Raw genomic sequence first — 16,073 nt, 5'->3', positions numbered from 1 at the left:
AGTAAGTTGCTGGATACAAGGCAGCAAGGATTCACCAGGTGAAAGTCTTGTCAGACAAATCTGATTGATTTTTTTGATTGGGCGACTAGAGAATTGGATGGAGAAAGAGTGCTCAATGTGATTTACCTGGATTTCAGCAAAGTTTTTGATACGGTTTCGCATAGAAGGCTTGTGAATAAAATGAGAAGCTTGGGAGTCAAGAGCCAAAATGGTGAAGTGGATTACCAACTGGTTGACAGAAGACAGAGGGTAATGGCAAATGGAACCTATTCTGAAGAGAAAACATTGTTAAGAGGAGTGCCACAAGGTCTCATATTGAGACTGGCTCTGTTCAATATCTTTGTGAGCGGCATTGTGGAAGGGATAGAAAGTAAAATTTGTCTATTTGCAGGTGATAATAAAATCTGCAAGAGTGGACATGCCTGAAGAAGTAGAGAGAATGAAAAGTGATTTAATAAAGTTTGAAGATTTGGCAGCTGGGATTCAATGCCAAGAAATGCAGAGTCATGCATCTGGAATGCAGGAATCCAAAAGAGCTGTATGTGATGGGAGGTGAAAGACTGGTGTGCATGGACCAAGAAGAATCTTGGGGTGATATTGTCTGGCGATCTGAAGGCAGCAAAGCAATGTGACAAGGCAATAGCTAAAACCAGAAGAATGCTGGGCTGCATAGAGAGAGGAATAACCAGTAAGAAAAAGGATGTGATAATACCCTTGTACATTGGTGAGGCCTCACCTGGAGTACTGTGTTCAATTCAGGAGCTAGTATCTCAAAAAGGATAGAGACAGGATGGAAGCGGTCCAGAGAAGGGTGACCAAACTGGTGCGGGGTCAGTTATCAGAAGATTTTTGAGGAGCGGCTAAAGGATCTAAATATGTATACACTAGAGGTGCAGGGGAAAAATGATACAGACCTTCAGATACCTGAAAGGTTTTAATGATGCACGAACCTCAAACCTTTTCCATTGGAAAGAAATCAGTAGAACTAGGGGTCACAAAACGAAACTCCAGAGGGGACAATTCAGAACAAACACCAGAAAATATTCCTTCATGGTGGATGCCTGTTTTCATCTTCATCACCTTCTGCAGGAGGTGATGAAGACGAAAACAATCAAAGAATTCAAAGGGGCATGGGATAAACACTGTGGATCCCAAAAGGCTACAGGATGGAAATGAAGAAAAAGGTGCATAGAGGTAAGTTGCTGGTGCAGTGGTTACTACCCTTAACCACTAAACCTTGATACTTTTGATGCAACTAAAACACTGCTCTTCAACTGCACTTCAACAGCAGAGGGGAAAGGGAAGTTGTATTCAGACAACAACCAATGAGGGCCCCTACTGCACGGAGCAGCAATTATTACCCTTAACAGAAGGCAAGGGATTACTACCCTTAACCAATAAGCCCTGATGCTTTCGACGCAACTACAACATCACTCTCTGCTTTGACGGTGGTAGGGGTGGGGTGGAAGAGGAATTGGATTCAGACGACAACCAACACGGGCCCTGACTTTTACCATCTGGGGTACTGATATGCAGACATAAGTGAAAAAGCATAGGACTACTTCTAAGGCCAAGTCCATAAGCAAAACACGTCAGCACTGTGTGAATTTTCAAGAAGGTTAATCACCCAGTAAAAATAATGCTAGCAGCAACATTTTTATGGGTTAACATACAGTTTGGAAATAACTGCACGGAGTGGCAGTTGTTACCCTTAAAAGAAACATGGGGGTAACCTGCTCGGCATAGCAGATACTACCATAAGAAGCTTGGACAGACTGGATGGACCACTTGGTCCTTTTCTGCCTTCATTACTATGTTACTATAATGCATGATATTTTAAATTCTGTGCACCGTCTGTGTGTTAAGGCATTTACTGTGTGGTACAGCCCTAATTCAGTTCTCTAAATCACCTCCTAAATTTGTACTTTGGGCAATGGAGGATGAAGTGACTTGTCCAAAGTCACAAGGAGTGCCCAGTGAGAGAAGCAGGATTTGAACCCTAGCTTCCCTAACTCTCAGCCCGCTGCTTTAACTTCCAGGCTGCTACTGCACTCCAGATAGGTCAGGATAGTATAAAGAACGCACACTGCCAATGGCAACAGGTATTCGTTGCCATTTGGACACAGGCTGGCCTTGCAAACTAAGGATTTCTCAGGCATTGAAAGCTTGCTAAAGCATTGACTTGTTCTTTTGACTGTAATAAGCAGCTTAGTATGCATGTGTGAATGCTGTTTTCCACATTATGTCTTGTGGAGCAAAGGTGAATATTATTTATTATTTATTTGATTTATATTCCACTTTTCGGCATTTCAAAGTGGGTTAAATTCAGGCACTGTACGCATTAAGGGGCGGATTTTCAGAGCCCTGCTCGCCTAAATCCGCCCAAATCCGGGCGGATTTAGGCGAGCAGGGCCCTGCGCGCCGGTGAGCCTATTTTACATAGGCCTACCGGCGCGCGCAGAGCCCCGGGACTCGCATAAGTCCCGGGGTTTTCGGAGGGGGCGTGACCGAGCGCAGCGGCGTTTTCGGGGCGTGTCGGCAGCGTTTTGGGGGCGGGTACGGGGGCGTGGCTACGGCCCGGGGCGGTCCGGGGGCGTGGCCGCGCCCTCCGTACCCGCCCCCAGGTTGCGTCCCGGCACGCAAGAGGCCCGCTGGCGCGCGGGGATTTACGCCTCCCAGAGGGAGGCGTAAATCCCCCGACAAAGGTAAGGGGGGTGCTTAGACAGGGCCGGGTGGGTGGGTTAGGTAGGGGAAGGGAGGGGAAGGTGAGGGGAGGGCAAAAGGAAGTTCCCTCCGAGGCCGCTCCGATTTCGGAGCGGCCTCGGAGGGAACGGGGGTAGGCTGTGCGGCTCGGCGCGCGCCGGCTATACAAAATCAATAGCCTTGCGCGCGCCGATCCAGGTTTTTAGCAGATACGCACGGCTCCGCGCGTATCTACTAAAATCCAGCTTACTTTTGCTTGCGCCTGATGCGCGAGCAAAAGTAGGCCAATTCGCGCTATTTGAAAATCTACCCCTAAGTATTTCAGAAAGTATACAAATGAGGTATTCCTGTGACTGAAGTAAAAGCAATCTTTTTGTCTTCTTGCCTTTAGTTTGTGTTAATGGCATGGCCCAAGCCTGCGCAGTGCGGTTTTCCCGTGTTTATCTATAGGGGTCTAACATCACCTTAGTGACTCTGCATGTACAAAAAAGGATAATGAGGATAATGCATGTTGTGATGAGGCTGATAATGCATTTTTCAGGCCAGAAATACTTCATGACATGCTCATTACTCCCCAATTTGTCACTATTCGGCCTTATGTACAGGCTCCAATCAAGCTTTGAATAGTGATTGTTTTTATCCACCAGCCTTCCTGAATTCATCTCGGCCTCCTTTGTGGTCTCAAACCTGATGAATCGAGCCAGTACCTCTAAAAAATTGTGCAAGCAAACTTGTGCATTCTTTTGCCCAGCTTTTTGCCTGTGACTTAAAATGCTGTTGTATCTGTCAGAATGACTCTGATAATTGCTCTCCTAAATTTTAAAATTACTTAGGCCTTAAGGGGGCATTAATCAAACTGAGCACTTTGGTGCAAACACAGTGAGTACTTTTTACCTGCAGGGTTTGTACCAATAATCAAATCAAAACTACACGTGAACTTCTACTATGATTACTTCCACAGGAAAAGTATTTGTAGAGATCTGCGTCTGTTTTTTTCTGTAGGTGCTTTTTCCAGCCAAAATAATACATATACAAAAAGAGGGTGAACAATTTTCTAGAAGCCGATTTCTGCACTTAAAATGCTGTTGTATCTGTCAGAATGACTCTGATAATTGCTCTCCTAAACTTTAAAATTATTTGAATCGTTTTTTTTCCCTGTCTACATCTCATCTATCTGCACCCTGAATGCTGTTCTTCCTGTAGGTAGCAAAGAAGCTGTCTAAGCCTCAACATGCTCTGATGCATTATTAGTTCTTAAAAGTCAACCATCTCTGCCAAAACTAAGTCATCATCCTGGGAGGGCACCGAGAATATCAGAGACTGACGGTGAGAGAAAGATATGCTCTACCAATCAGTTAAACATGAGTGCACATGACCTGCAGCTGCGGGAAGGGGAAATTTCTGCTTACACTGCAGATTAACTTAAATTATCACAACATAACAGCAGCTTCCAAACTCAATGACATCATTAGCTTCTCTGCACTGGTTTTTAGACTACTGGCATGGAAACGTTTGTCCCCATTTTGAGAGACTGGTTTATGGTCTTTTAATTTTTATTTTCAAAAACCAGAGCAGGATTTTAAAGCAAGTCTAATGTAGTTAAACAGCTAGAAAATGTAATAGGGGAAATATGTGACGTGAGAGCTATTGCTTTCAGTATCATTTTTTTTATGTTGTCACGAGTTTAGATCATGGTTGACAAGTTTTGTACAAAATTACAACCTTTTGCCCTCACCCCCATCCCTCCAACAGTGCTTTCCTTCCCCACTTTTGCACAGTTGTAATAGTACGTCAGGTCCCCTGGCTGGTAGTTGGGAGAGCTAGCCACCGCCTCCCCCACTTTGAAATTGTGGCCAGGGGAGAGAAAGGGATTGTGTACTTTCTGAAGTCGTGGCTGGCAAGTGGCCCACAGGAACTCCCCCCACAATGACATGCCAGCTGGCCATCCTTTCATAATGACGGGGCTGCGTAGGAGCGGCTGCTGGAAGGTCTTCTGGTCAATAGGGTGGCCATCCCTAGGCTCTTGCCTCATCTGCCTATTGGGAAGTGCGCCTTGGGAGGACAATGCAGCTGAGACATGCCATTAATAGGCAAAACATTTGGAGAAAATGCTCTCTCAGCAGCATGTCTGGCTCTTCCCAAATGCTTTCAGTCATTTTAACTGGCTCATGTATTCGGTTACACAGTGTCTTCCCTCTCTCCTCTGGACTGCTACATAGAAGCTGTGCCAAGGCAACCACAAGAGGTCTGAACTCTGGGTATTCCTTCAATCTAACCAACTTTTTAACCAAACATCTCCGGTCCACAAACAGGCCTGCTTTTCAGGACATCCATAAATGAACATGCATATATATCTTGTGCATATTCATTGTGGATATTCTGAAAAACGGACCTGTTTGTGGCTCTTGAGGACTAGAGTTGGCTAACCCTGATATAAGTATTTAAAAACAAAACAAAACACCGACTAATCATCTATTTAGTTTTAGTTACTGGTCTCAATCCAGGTGTGAAGAACAGCATTCCCCTTCTAAGAAGATACATTTCAATGTCCTTTTCAAGTCTGTGAATTTCCAAGATATCTGTGAATGTGCTCCAGTATAATATCTCAAAGACAACAGAATGTATTTAACACAAGCAAAGAACTTCCAATCAGAAATTCCATGCTAAACCCCGGCATATTTGGAGAGGCTGATGTACTAATTTATATCATCTGTCTGTACCATCAGGCAAATTGGGATCTTCAGTGCGTATCATTCTGACTTCCCACATAAAGGTTTTCCTCAGACAGCAAGTAGGGAAAGCTCTGATAGAAATCAGAAACAGGTTTGAAGTGTGAGGAAATATTTGCTTTGATTTATCTAGCCCCCGGTGCTTGGCGCAGGTTACTGCAACGGCTATGAAAGGAAAAATATTTTTGCTGCCATAACAACAGTTCTTGCCTGCAGCCCTGGCAGTTCTGTCTTTCAGCCCAGAGTAGAAAGTTACCACTAGCAAACAGCCCCATTGTGACTGACATGCGTGGGGTGCCAAGTCACCTCTCACAGGCCGAGTGCCTTAGCAGGCTTGGAATGGAGTCAGCTGGAAAACTGAACTGCTTTCACAGGACATGCAACGGTGAGGAGGTGGGCAAGTTGATGACACTGTCTTTGTAGAAGTCCCTCGTACAAAGCCTGCTCAGGCACCTCTAAAATCCATTCAGCTCCAAAAGACGATAAAAACCAACTGCAGACTTATTTATGTGTAGATAAGGATCATGAAACTGGAAAGATATTTTATCTTCTTTTGATAACTCAGAGGCTCTCTCCTGTCCCAGTTTTCTTTTAAGTCAGTCCTCTTGGGTGGAGCCATCTAGAAGAACCGGCCTGCTCCCATTTCGTCAAGAGACTCCTAACCAATTACATGTTTTACATTTTAGTCTTGACTTTAGCCTTAGGAGAGAGACTCCAGACCTTTAAAATAAATCCTTAAGCTTTTTCCCAGGTCCTGTGAAAGTCGTTCCATGAGGCCACCTTCAGGTTTCTTAGTCCTACGAGCTGCGCATGCTGCAGTACCTTTTTGCGTGATAACATTTCGGCAAGCCGAAGTGCTGTCGAGGAGATATGGCTTTAGAAAATTGTTATGACGGAGATTCAATCAAAAGTTTCAAGAGCACTGCTAAAAAAAAAAAATACTGAGGGGAGATGAAAAACAGCAATTCAAGAAGATATAAATTCTTATTACCTGGTAATAATTCTGAGATTAATGGTGTTCATAGGCAATTATGGGGACAATTTTCAATAGCCTGCATTGCGTGTGAGGGCTATTTTAGCTGCAGTTAAGGAAGGCAATATTAAGTCAGGCAATTTTAACTAGATAAATTTCAGTCTACTCAGGCAAATGCCTTTGAAAACTGCCCTCCACGTATCTGAACTGTACAAAACTATAATGGGTAGAACAGATATGAGCAAACTTCAGCCTGCAGCAATGAATCTGGTCCTGGCCTGCCACGTGACAGCATGTCACTTTCTGCAGGATGCAGACATCCAAGTGAGTAGAGACTTCCAGCTGGAAGTGAGGTTACCTTCAGCCGAATGGATCACCTCATACCTCCTGTCTCTGTGGGGAACGCCACTGCTCATTAGCCCTCTGGGGGGAAAAAAAATCTCCCTTGATTGATTTCAGGTGGAGGTTGATGTATCCGACCTCCACCTGAACCGGGTCCCCAACGGGGGCGCTCAGGCCCAAACGTTTGCCCACCCGTGGGGGGTAGAAGTTAGGCAGTTGGTTAGACTGAAGAAAGATCAAAGGTCCACTGAGTTCAGTAAATTCCCTAAGAGTTACTGTATCTTTACATGGTCATTTAGATTACGGTAAAATAAAACTGCTGTGCATTTATAGCCAAACTTGCATGCACTGGGGGGAAAAAAAACACCTTTTGTACGCATAACAATCACTGCCGGCAAAACGTCCTGCGAGGTGAGTCACCGCTCTATTTCCCCTGGGCCCGAAAGGATGAATTCTTGCTCTGCTTATTACTCTTGGGAGTAAAATCACCACCTGCAAGATCCCCTGTACGGGGCTCGGATACATTTGTAGGTGTTCGATTCAGTTCCTTTCAACCCTCTTTTCTCTAAGGGAAATAGTTCCCCCAGTTTGGACCTTCCTTCGGCATTTATATTTATTTATTTACTATGGGGCAGACACTCACAAGATAACTCACAAGTTATCCGTCTAAATGGCTAATGTGGTATATTCAGCCGCTTACCTGGCTAAACTATAGACGGGTAACTACATATCCGGCTATAATTTATCCGGATAAAAAGAAGGTGCTTCAGGGGCCCGCTGTAAAGCAGGTCTAAAGGTTAATGGCCGGATAACTTGCTACTTATTAAAAGATAGCGCTGTTACAGTATTGATACAAAAAAACCCCGCAAAAACTCTAAGGGCCCGCGGCACCCATCCTGCTGTAAATGACAATTGCTGGTCCAGCGCTCCTGCGGGGTGTCTGTGTCCCCCTCCCCCCCCCCTGTTTTCCCATTTTCAATTTCTACTGCCCCCCACCCCCCGATTCGGAACACCCCCCAGTCTAAAAGTATTTGTTTGCTCTCTCTCTCCCCGGAGCACCGCCCCATCCCACCCAAATCAACCCCTGCTGAGAGCAAGGGTCCCTCTGATAGGCAGCGCTGGAAACGTGAACTAGGCTCATCTGATGCTTCCAGGGCTCCCACGTGAAACTCTCACAAGCACCGGAAGCGTAAACTGAGCCTAGGTCACGTTTCCCGTGACTTGACAGCATCTTTGTCCTCCGTTTCCAACCTCACTTACTGCCTACCAACATGCACCCACCCACTGGCTGCTGCTGTTTGCCTTGGCACACTTACTCCCATTTTATCATCAACTAACAAATCCAAACCTTATTTTTTCAATTAGTGTTTATCTGGTCTAATTTAAGTAAAGTATAATTGTAGCTGCCTATCCATGTGGCCCAACTGCAATACCCTACACCTATCTACATTAAATTTCATCTGCTAATTTGTTGCCATTTGCCTGAAATCTATACATATCTTTGTAAAGTAAGTGAGCCCTGCAGTCAAATGTTCTATACCTTTGAAAACCAAACAAAAAACAACAAAAAAAAAAATCTAAATTAATAATAGATTATACAATTTCTATTGCAAGAAGTACTTAACATGCAAGCAAACCAAATCGATCACAATTAGGTAAAGAGCACTCGGGATAAAAAGGGAAAACTAAAAAGTTCAGCCAGTAGTAGCCTAGAACAAGGCATCTATTTGACATTTAATTTCAAATAACTTACATGTTCTGTAGTGCCTGTAATGACATGCAATCCATCATATGTTGATTTTATGTACATTCCCTAATGAGAGCCAAAAGAAAAATGAAGGGAGAGCTTAATCCTCACATGTTACTAATGCAACATATCAAGTTACATAACAGCATAAAATGATCTGCTTCCAGCAATCCACTCTGAGCTGGGCTGCAAGTGTAGTGGCAGATTACAGAGGGCTGAAAGAGAGTGCTGGCCAGCGCTGCTCAGTCAACAGAGGTAGTCCAAACAGGGTGGGCAACCAGGAATGACAGCTCAGGGCACAGTGGCTTCAGGCTCCGCTAGGGCTGGAAGCCCAGCTACAGGCAGGAAGACTGCCAGGTCAAATAGTTTATTACCACATCTTTAAAATTCTCATACAGAGTATTAATCAAATTAAGTGGAATGCTTTTCCTAAGCTCCCCAAAAGGTAAAAATCATGCATCTCCCTCTGGCACTTTAGTATTGCAATCTGTGAAAATGGAAAATAATCCAAAATTTCAACCCGGTCACCCCAAACTTCCACTTTAGCAGATTATTACATGTGCCAAGGTGTATTAACTACAGTGCTGTACATCTTTACAGGAAAAAAAAAAGAATTTAAAGCTTATTCTCTATCACTTTGGGACTTTCTTCTGGGTGTTATGCGCCTGGTTTCCATCCTATTCCTTTTCCAGCAGCGAGCTGCTGCATGAGTGTGAGGCTTCTAAGGATGTGGTCCTTTAAGTCTTAACACTGTATCTAATCCTTTTCAAAGCATTTCATCTACTTGACCTGGAGGGTAACTTTCAAACAATTCCACGCAGCCCCATATATGTGTGTATGTGGCCACATGGAGATCTACTACAGTGTTTTACAACCTATGGGCCAGATTTTAAAAGCCCTGCACGTGTAAATCCGGCTGGATTTACATGCGCAGGAGGGTTACGCGCGACGAGTCTATTTTGCATAGGCCCGGTGACGCACGCAAGCCCCGGGACACGCGTATGTCCCGGGCTTTGAAAAAGGGGCGGGAAGGGGGTGGGCGGGGCACCGGTCTGGGGGCGGGACCGAGGCCTCCGGCACAGCTGCCATGCTGGGGGATCACGCACCAGCAGCCGGCCCGCGCGCACAAGTTACGCCTGCCACAGGCAGGCATAAATAGCAAAATAAAGGTAGGGGGGATTTAGGTAGGGCTGGGGGGCGGATTAGATAGGGGAAGGGACAGGAAGATGGGGGAAGCGGAAGGAAAGTTACTTCCGAAATCGAAGCAGCCTCAGAGGGAACAGAGAAAGCCATCGGGGCTCTCCTAGGGCTCGGCGCACGCAAGGTGCACAAGTGTGCAGCCCCTTGCGCACGCCAACCCTGGATTTTATAACATGCGCGCAGCTGCGCGCGCATGTTATAAAATCAGGCGTAGATTTGTGCGCGCCGGGTTGTGCGCACAAATCTACGCCCTCGTGTAGCTATTAAAATCCGGCCCTATGCGTATCAGGAATGTGCATATTATAAAATATATGCACATTTCCCCGAGCAAATGCACGCATGTTTCCTTATGTGTGAACATCTGCAATGCATTGAAAGCGCGTACTTTTCCTTACCTATTTGAAAAATATACGTACGTATATTTTACACGTGAATAAACTGACGCTTGCATGAAATCCTGTTTTCGCACAGAAGTCGATATCTTTTAAAACGTGCGCGTATCACTGATATCTCCGGTTCGCCGAAACCTCCACCCAGCCCTTCCCCAGGTCATCGAGACCTTCCAAGTTCTTCATTCAGAGCTCCTCCCCCCTCCCCCCCCCCCCCCCGGTTCCCCCAGATCTCCCACCCAAGGAATAGTAAACAATAGGTGAATCTGGTATCAATTGCGCAAGACAATTAACAGATGTAACATTATGCGACTAACTTGCCAAATGCGTACGCATAAATCTCTTATAAAATAGCAACTTGCGCACATACCTCTTGGCACTGCCCCCAGAACGCCCCTTTTTTTCACAGGTAAATGTGCATGCGAGACAAAAATGCTGCACATACTTTTGTTTATAAAATAGCATGTGCGCGAGTACAAGCTACTTACACACATATATGCTAATTTTATGCACACAAATGTTTTGAAAATTCACCCCTGAATGTTCTCCCTCAATAGGAGAGATGCAAAGAAGCGCCCAGCTGGGCCGGATGGGAATGGGGGGTGGGGGGAGGGGCAGGCACAGGCCATATCTTACCAGTCCTTCCCCAGGCTTAATGCTGGACAAGTGAACCTCCTCCAGACAGGCACACTGGCTCATAAGTGGATCTGCAGTAAATCTGATAGTTTCATCACAAATTCCATTTAGAATTTTGGACTAAAAAAAAAAATATATATATATATAAGTACATAACAGCAAGTATATTTAAAGCAATATTGTGCTCATCATGAGCCAAAAGTACACATGGTATGTAAAAATGATATGTATCCTGCATCAATTACAAATTGTAGCATTAAGTTGCAGTTTTGACACTTTTAAACTGCTTTACCTAACCTCTGAAAGCAATCATGTTCAAAACAGAGCTGCAAATGATTATACGTAAATTATTTCTTAGTGGTCCAAGCTAGGGATGAAAAAAACCAGATGACATCACACAGATATCATGAATCAAATTATTTGTTTCCTTATGATTTGCACTAAGGGTTGATGCCCAAAGGGTCCTGTGTAGGCTGGAGAAATGATCTGTTAATGGCACATTGATCTGTTTGTAAAATCCATTACCTTAATTAAAAAAGAAATAAAGATCTCATAAATCGATCAGATGGCATTCTATAGGCCACAGACACACACACACACACACTATTTTTCACATGTACTTAAAAGGGGAGAAAACCCTTCAGAACATCTGACCCGGGATATGGTAATTTGAGACTCCATTCCACCCAGCAGCACAGGGTGAAGCAGGCCTTCCTCCTCCTGTCCCAAGAGAGGAGTGAGGAGAAGGAACATACCCACTTCAAGCAGCCTGATCTCTGCGGGTCCCTCCATGTTCATGTCATTCTCATGTCACCCAATATACAAGGTGGCACAACCTAAACTATTTTGAACTTTAACTTTTTTTTTTTTTTTTTAGAACAAGATTTGCAAAACTAGGGAACAATGCTTAAGGCATGAATGGAAGGAAGCACCACAACAAGGGGATCTAACATGACATTATTATACTTTCTTTTTGGCAAAACTCCCATTTGTTTCGCCTTTCTATTTATAGCAGTTCTGCTAAGGAATTTCAAAATATCAGTCTGCAAGAGGAAGACCTTATCAAAGGACACAGCCTGGTCTATGTCAAAGGCCGGAAGTGATGATTAATTATGACACAACACAAAAGGCATTTCTCCTGCATTCCTTATCCGTCACATGACAAAGGCAAATGCTTTAAAAGGTTCAAGTAAAATGAGTTCCCATTCTGTTTGAGCACAAGATTCTTTTCGTTACCTGGGAATAATTTTACCATCAGACCAGAAGATGTGATATAAGGTTAAGATATTTTCTTTGACATCACAGTGAAGCTTAAGTTACAGCAGTGGCATTTGCTGCCTCTCTCATTGATAGGACGTGTAAATTTGTTTAAAATAACATTATTATATATAACATTATATATATATATAATAATTATTACATATAACATTATTATATAATAACATTATGTTATAGCTAATGTAAATTTCTATAACTAATGTTATCCTCTCCTTATTTCTCTTCTCCCAGTTCTATCATCCTTGTTATTTGTAACTGCTTCCTTCTACACTTCCAGGTTACTTAGTTGTTTATTGTACACCCCTGTTATATGTAAACCGGCATGATGTGATCGTATCATGAATGCCGGTATATAAAAATCTTAAATAAATAAATAAATAAATAATTTCCCATATGATTGTACTTAAAAAGTTTTATGGGTGGTGAATAGTTTGATCTCTAAAAGCCCAATACAGAGTAGGCCATTGAATTGTCAATTGGTTTTATCCATGTTAAGTGCACTTAACTTGGACAAGTTATCCGGCTAAAGTGAGCCGGATAACTAGTCTCGTATATTCAGTGGGATAAATGTCCTGCTGAATATACTTGCTTAAAGTTATCTGCTACATGTAGCCAGGTAACGTAAAAACATAACTCGCTATGTTGGAATATAGCCGGTTAGGTTTTTAAGCTATCCAACATTAGACTTTTTAAAAAATGCGCGCACACACACATCGACACGGCTATTTTATAAAATGCGCATGTCGGCACGTGCATGTTATAAAATACGGGTACCGCACACACGTGTGCCAGATTTTCATGTCCGCGCGTGCATGTGTGGGTGGGTGGCCTGCTCCATGCACGGGGGGAGGGATTTTCGAAAAATACGTGCGGTGACACAATCAGGCCTCCCCCAATTCCCTCCCAGTCCGCTCCAATTAAGGAGTGGACTGGGAGGGAACTTTCCTATTCCTAACCCTACCCTTCCTACCTCTTCCCCTCTCCTCCCTAACTCCTAAATTAACCCTAACCTTCCCCATTTTTTAAATTTTTATACTTAATGCTCCTCGGGAGCAGAAGTAAAATCCGCGCACCAGCTGGCTGCTGGCGTGAGCCTCCCCGGGACAGCGGCTAATGGTGCTGTCCCGGCCCCCGCCCCTCCCAGACCATGCCCCCAGCCTGCCCTTTTAGCAAAGCCCAGCACATCTGTGTGTAATAAGGGTTACTCGTGTGGCCGGGCCCATTCTAAAATGCGCGCGGCACATGCAAGGCTCGGCTACGTGCGTAAGCCCCTATTTTTACGTGCGCAGCCCTTTTAAAACTGGGCCTATTGTGTGGCCAGAAAACGTCCTACTTAACCAGACCTACTTTATATATATAAAGGAATCCAATTAATGCTGTAAAAGTTAAAAAGAAAAAAAAGCAAAAGGGGTCTGTGGCCCGATTCTCACTTTGCCCTCCTCCGCATGTAATCGATAGTCCTGTCGGGCCATGCACCCCCCACCCCACATCCCCTCCTAAATGGTAAAATTGCCCCACTGTCTGCAGGTGCCCCCACAGCATCCCCGGTTCAGTCTTTAGTGAATATGTGGTTGTCGCTATAGCCTCCTACCCACCATGATCTTAAACAGCAGTGGTGCACCCACTCATCCCCCTGGGTCCTGAACTCTAAAAACGTTTGTCAGGAGCAGGGTAGGCACTTACCCACTCCCGGGGTGCTCTAACACAGCTTCTCTCAGAAGCTGCGCAGGAAGCGCACACTACACATATTTTACATTTCCAGCCAGTGCAAAATACGTGTACTATACGTTTCCAGCATGTAAGTGCACTTTATCAGATGAATTTTCAAAGGAGTTACGCATGTACTTGTAACATACTATCATAGCAATTTTCAATTTATCCAAGTTACTACACTTAGCATGGATAAAACCAATTGACAAGTCAATGGCATATATTGTAGTAATTTTCAAATGTCCACTTACACAGGTAAAGTGCATTTATAACGTGTAAAATCCAGAACTAAGTATGTAAATGCTTTTGAAAATCAGGCCCTAAGCAGGTAAATGGCTTTCGAAAACTTCAATATTCTTTCTTTACAAAGGTATTCGAAAGCTGGATTCTGTTTATAAAATAGAGGAGCTTTTAGCTAATTGGAATAACTTGATTTACACCAAGCATATATGCCCCAATCCCAAACATTCAAAGCAAAAATTGTACACTCAGACTCTGTTTGAAATGTGGAGCAACTAGGGGAACACTGCGTCATCTATTTTGGTCCTGTCCAAAGATATCTCTTTTTTTAAATCAGTAATAAGTCAAACAATTTCACTCTGTGCAGAGAGTATTCTATTTTTTTTTTGTAATTAAAATTTTTTTTTTAGTTATTCCCATATTTATCTGGTACATAAACATCAAGAACCATATAATACACAACTGAAATACAATATAAAATAGTCACAATTTCACAATCCTGTTTTCTACTTCCCTCTATCCCAACCACCCCACCCCTTACTATAAGAACTGTAGCAACAATAGCAATAATATTACTTTATCAAACTAGGTGTTACAGTGTCAATGACAAAGGATGTAGTAAACAGATATCAAGGACAAGATATGAGATGATCATATATATAAAAAAGTAATGCAGTAATATATAGGATACTATATGGAGGAAATGAAGTAAAAGGAAGAGAGTCAAGAAACAAAAATAAAAATTAATGAAAAACCTAATGTGAAAGTGATAATAGACATCACTACAGGATTCAGACTGTGTAGCCCAGGGGTCAGGAACCTTTTTGGCTGAGAGAGCCATAAACGCCACATATTTTAAAATGTAATTCCATGAGAGCCATACAATATGTTTAAAACTAAATACAAGTAAATGTGTGCATTTTATGTAAGATCACACTTTTAAAGTACAAGAAGTCTCTGAAAATATTACACCAGGCCATAAGACACCAATACATCTCCTATTAGGAAAACGGACCAAGTCAGGCTGCTATAGAGTCCTACACAGAAACTACACGCCAGCAGAAAACCTCACCTGAATCACGTGCTGTCCCTCACCTAACATAGAATAAAGAGACCAAAACGCATAACAAGAAGCATGCAGACAAAAACTGAATTGGAAACTGCAACAAGCCAGAGTCTCTGTATGCAGTGTAACAAAGGAAAAAAGAAACATCACACATCCTTATAAAACAAATCAAGAAATATAAAATCATCAGCAGTAAAACTGTACTAACAAAAAGAACATATTTCGAAACAGCTGATGAGGGGAATATCCAATAATTAAAAACTCATATAAAACATTTCCAGATACCAACAAAATATTTCAAAATAGCAGACACAAAGATCCAGTAATGAAAAATAATAAGGATACAAAAATTTTTTTGCTCTGCATACCTGGGAACGTTTGATATCCAGGTGTCCTGAGATTGTTCTGAATTAGCAGGAGGTGGGGTGGTTTGCTTGGAACTTTCTCCTCTCTCAGTCACATACCAGCGCTCTCTCTCACACTGGCTCTCAATGACACACCTATACACACATGCTCTCAGTCACTCACATATACAAATGTTTTTTCTCTCTCACTTATATAGGCTCTTAATTACACATTTACACACATGCTGTCTATCTTTTCACGCTTACACACACACACAGGCTTTCAATCACATAAATACATGCTGTCTTTTTCTCTCACACACAGACTCTCATTCACATGCTTACAAACATGTCCTCTCTTTCTCTCATTTACATACAGGCTCTCAATCACATACTCACATGCTCCCTCACCTAAATCAGCTCTCAATCACACACAGACACACATGGTCTCTCTCTCTCATTTAAACACAGGCTCTCAATCACATACTCACATGCTCCCTCACCTAAATCAGCTCTCAATCACACAGACACACATGGTCTCTCTCTCTCATTTAAACACAGGCTCTCAATCACATACTCACATGCTCCATCACCTAAACCAGCTGTCAATCAGACACAGACACACATGATCTCTCTCTTACTTATACACACAGGCTCTTAATCATACATACACATGATCTCTCTCACACACAAAGGATCTCAATCATACACACATA

General features: G+C 43.2%; 2 protein-coding genes across 4 annotated transcripts in view; one reads left to right on the top strand and one right to left on the bottom strand.

Moving 5' to 3' along the window:
* GPATCH11 (G-patch domain containing 11) overlaps window positions 1-16,073 on the top strand; it is a 1,168,394-nt gene that overhangs the window by 878,948 nt on the left and 273,373 nt on the right. The gene's annotated exons all lie outside the window — the stretch shown is intronic.
* The window catches only part of CNKSR3 (CNKSR family member 3), a 226,850-nt gene that overhangs the window by 43,761 nt on the left and 167,016 nt on the right, over window positions 1-16,073 (bottom strand). For all 3 annotated transcript variants that reach the window (XM_029594414.1, XM_029594413.1, XM_029594412.1), the window contains 2 exons: window positions 10,720-10,839; window positions 8,501-8,560 (listed from right to left, as the gene is read on the bottom strand). In XM_029594414.1, coding sequence (XP_029450274.1) covers window positions 8,501-8,560; window positions 10,720-10,839 — 180 coding nt within the window. The remainder of the gene's footprint in view (window positions 1-8,500; window positions 8,561-10,719; window positions 10,840-16,073) is intronic.

Source organism: Rhinatrema bivittatum, chromosome 3, assembly GCF_901001135.1.
Source record: "Rhinatrema bivittatum chromosome 3, aRhiBiv1.1, whole genome shotgun sequence".
Classification (NCBI taxonomy): domain Eukaryota; kingdom Metazoa; phylum Chordata; class Amphibia; order Gymnophiona; family Rhinatrematidae; genus Rhinatrema; species Rhinatrema bivittatum.
Note: the sequence above shows the minus strand (reverse complement) of the source record. Positions and strands in the feature narration are given on the sequence as shown.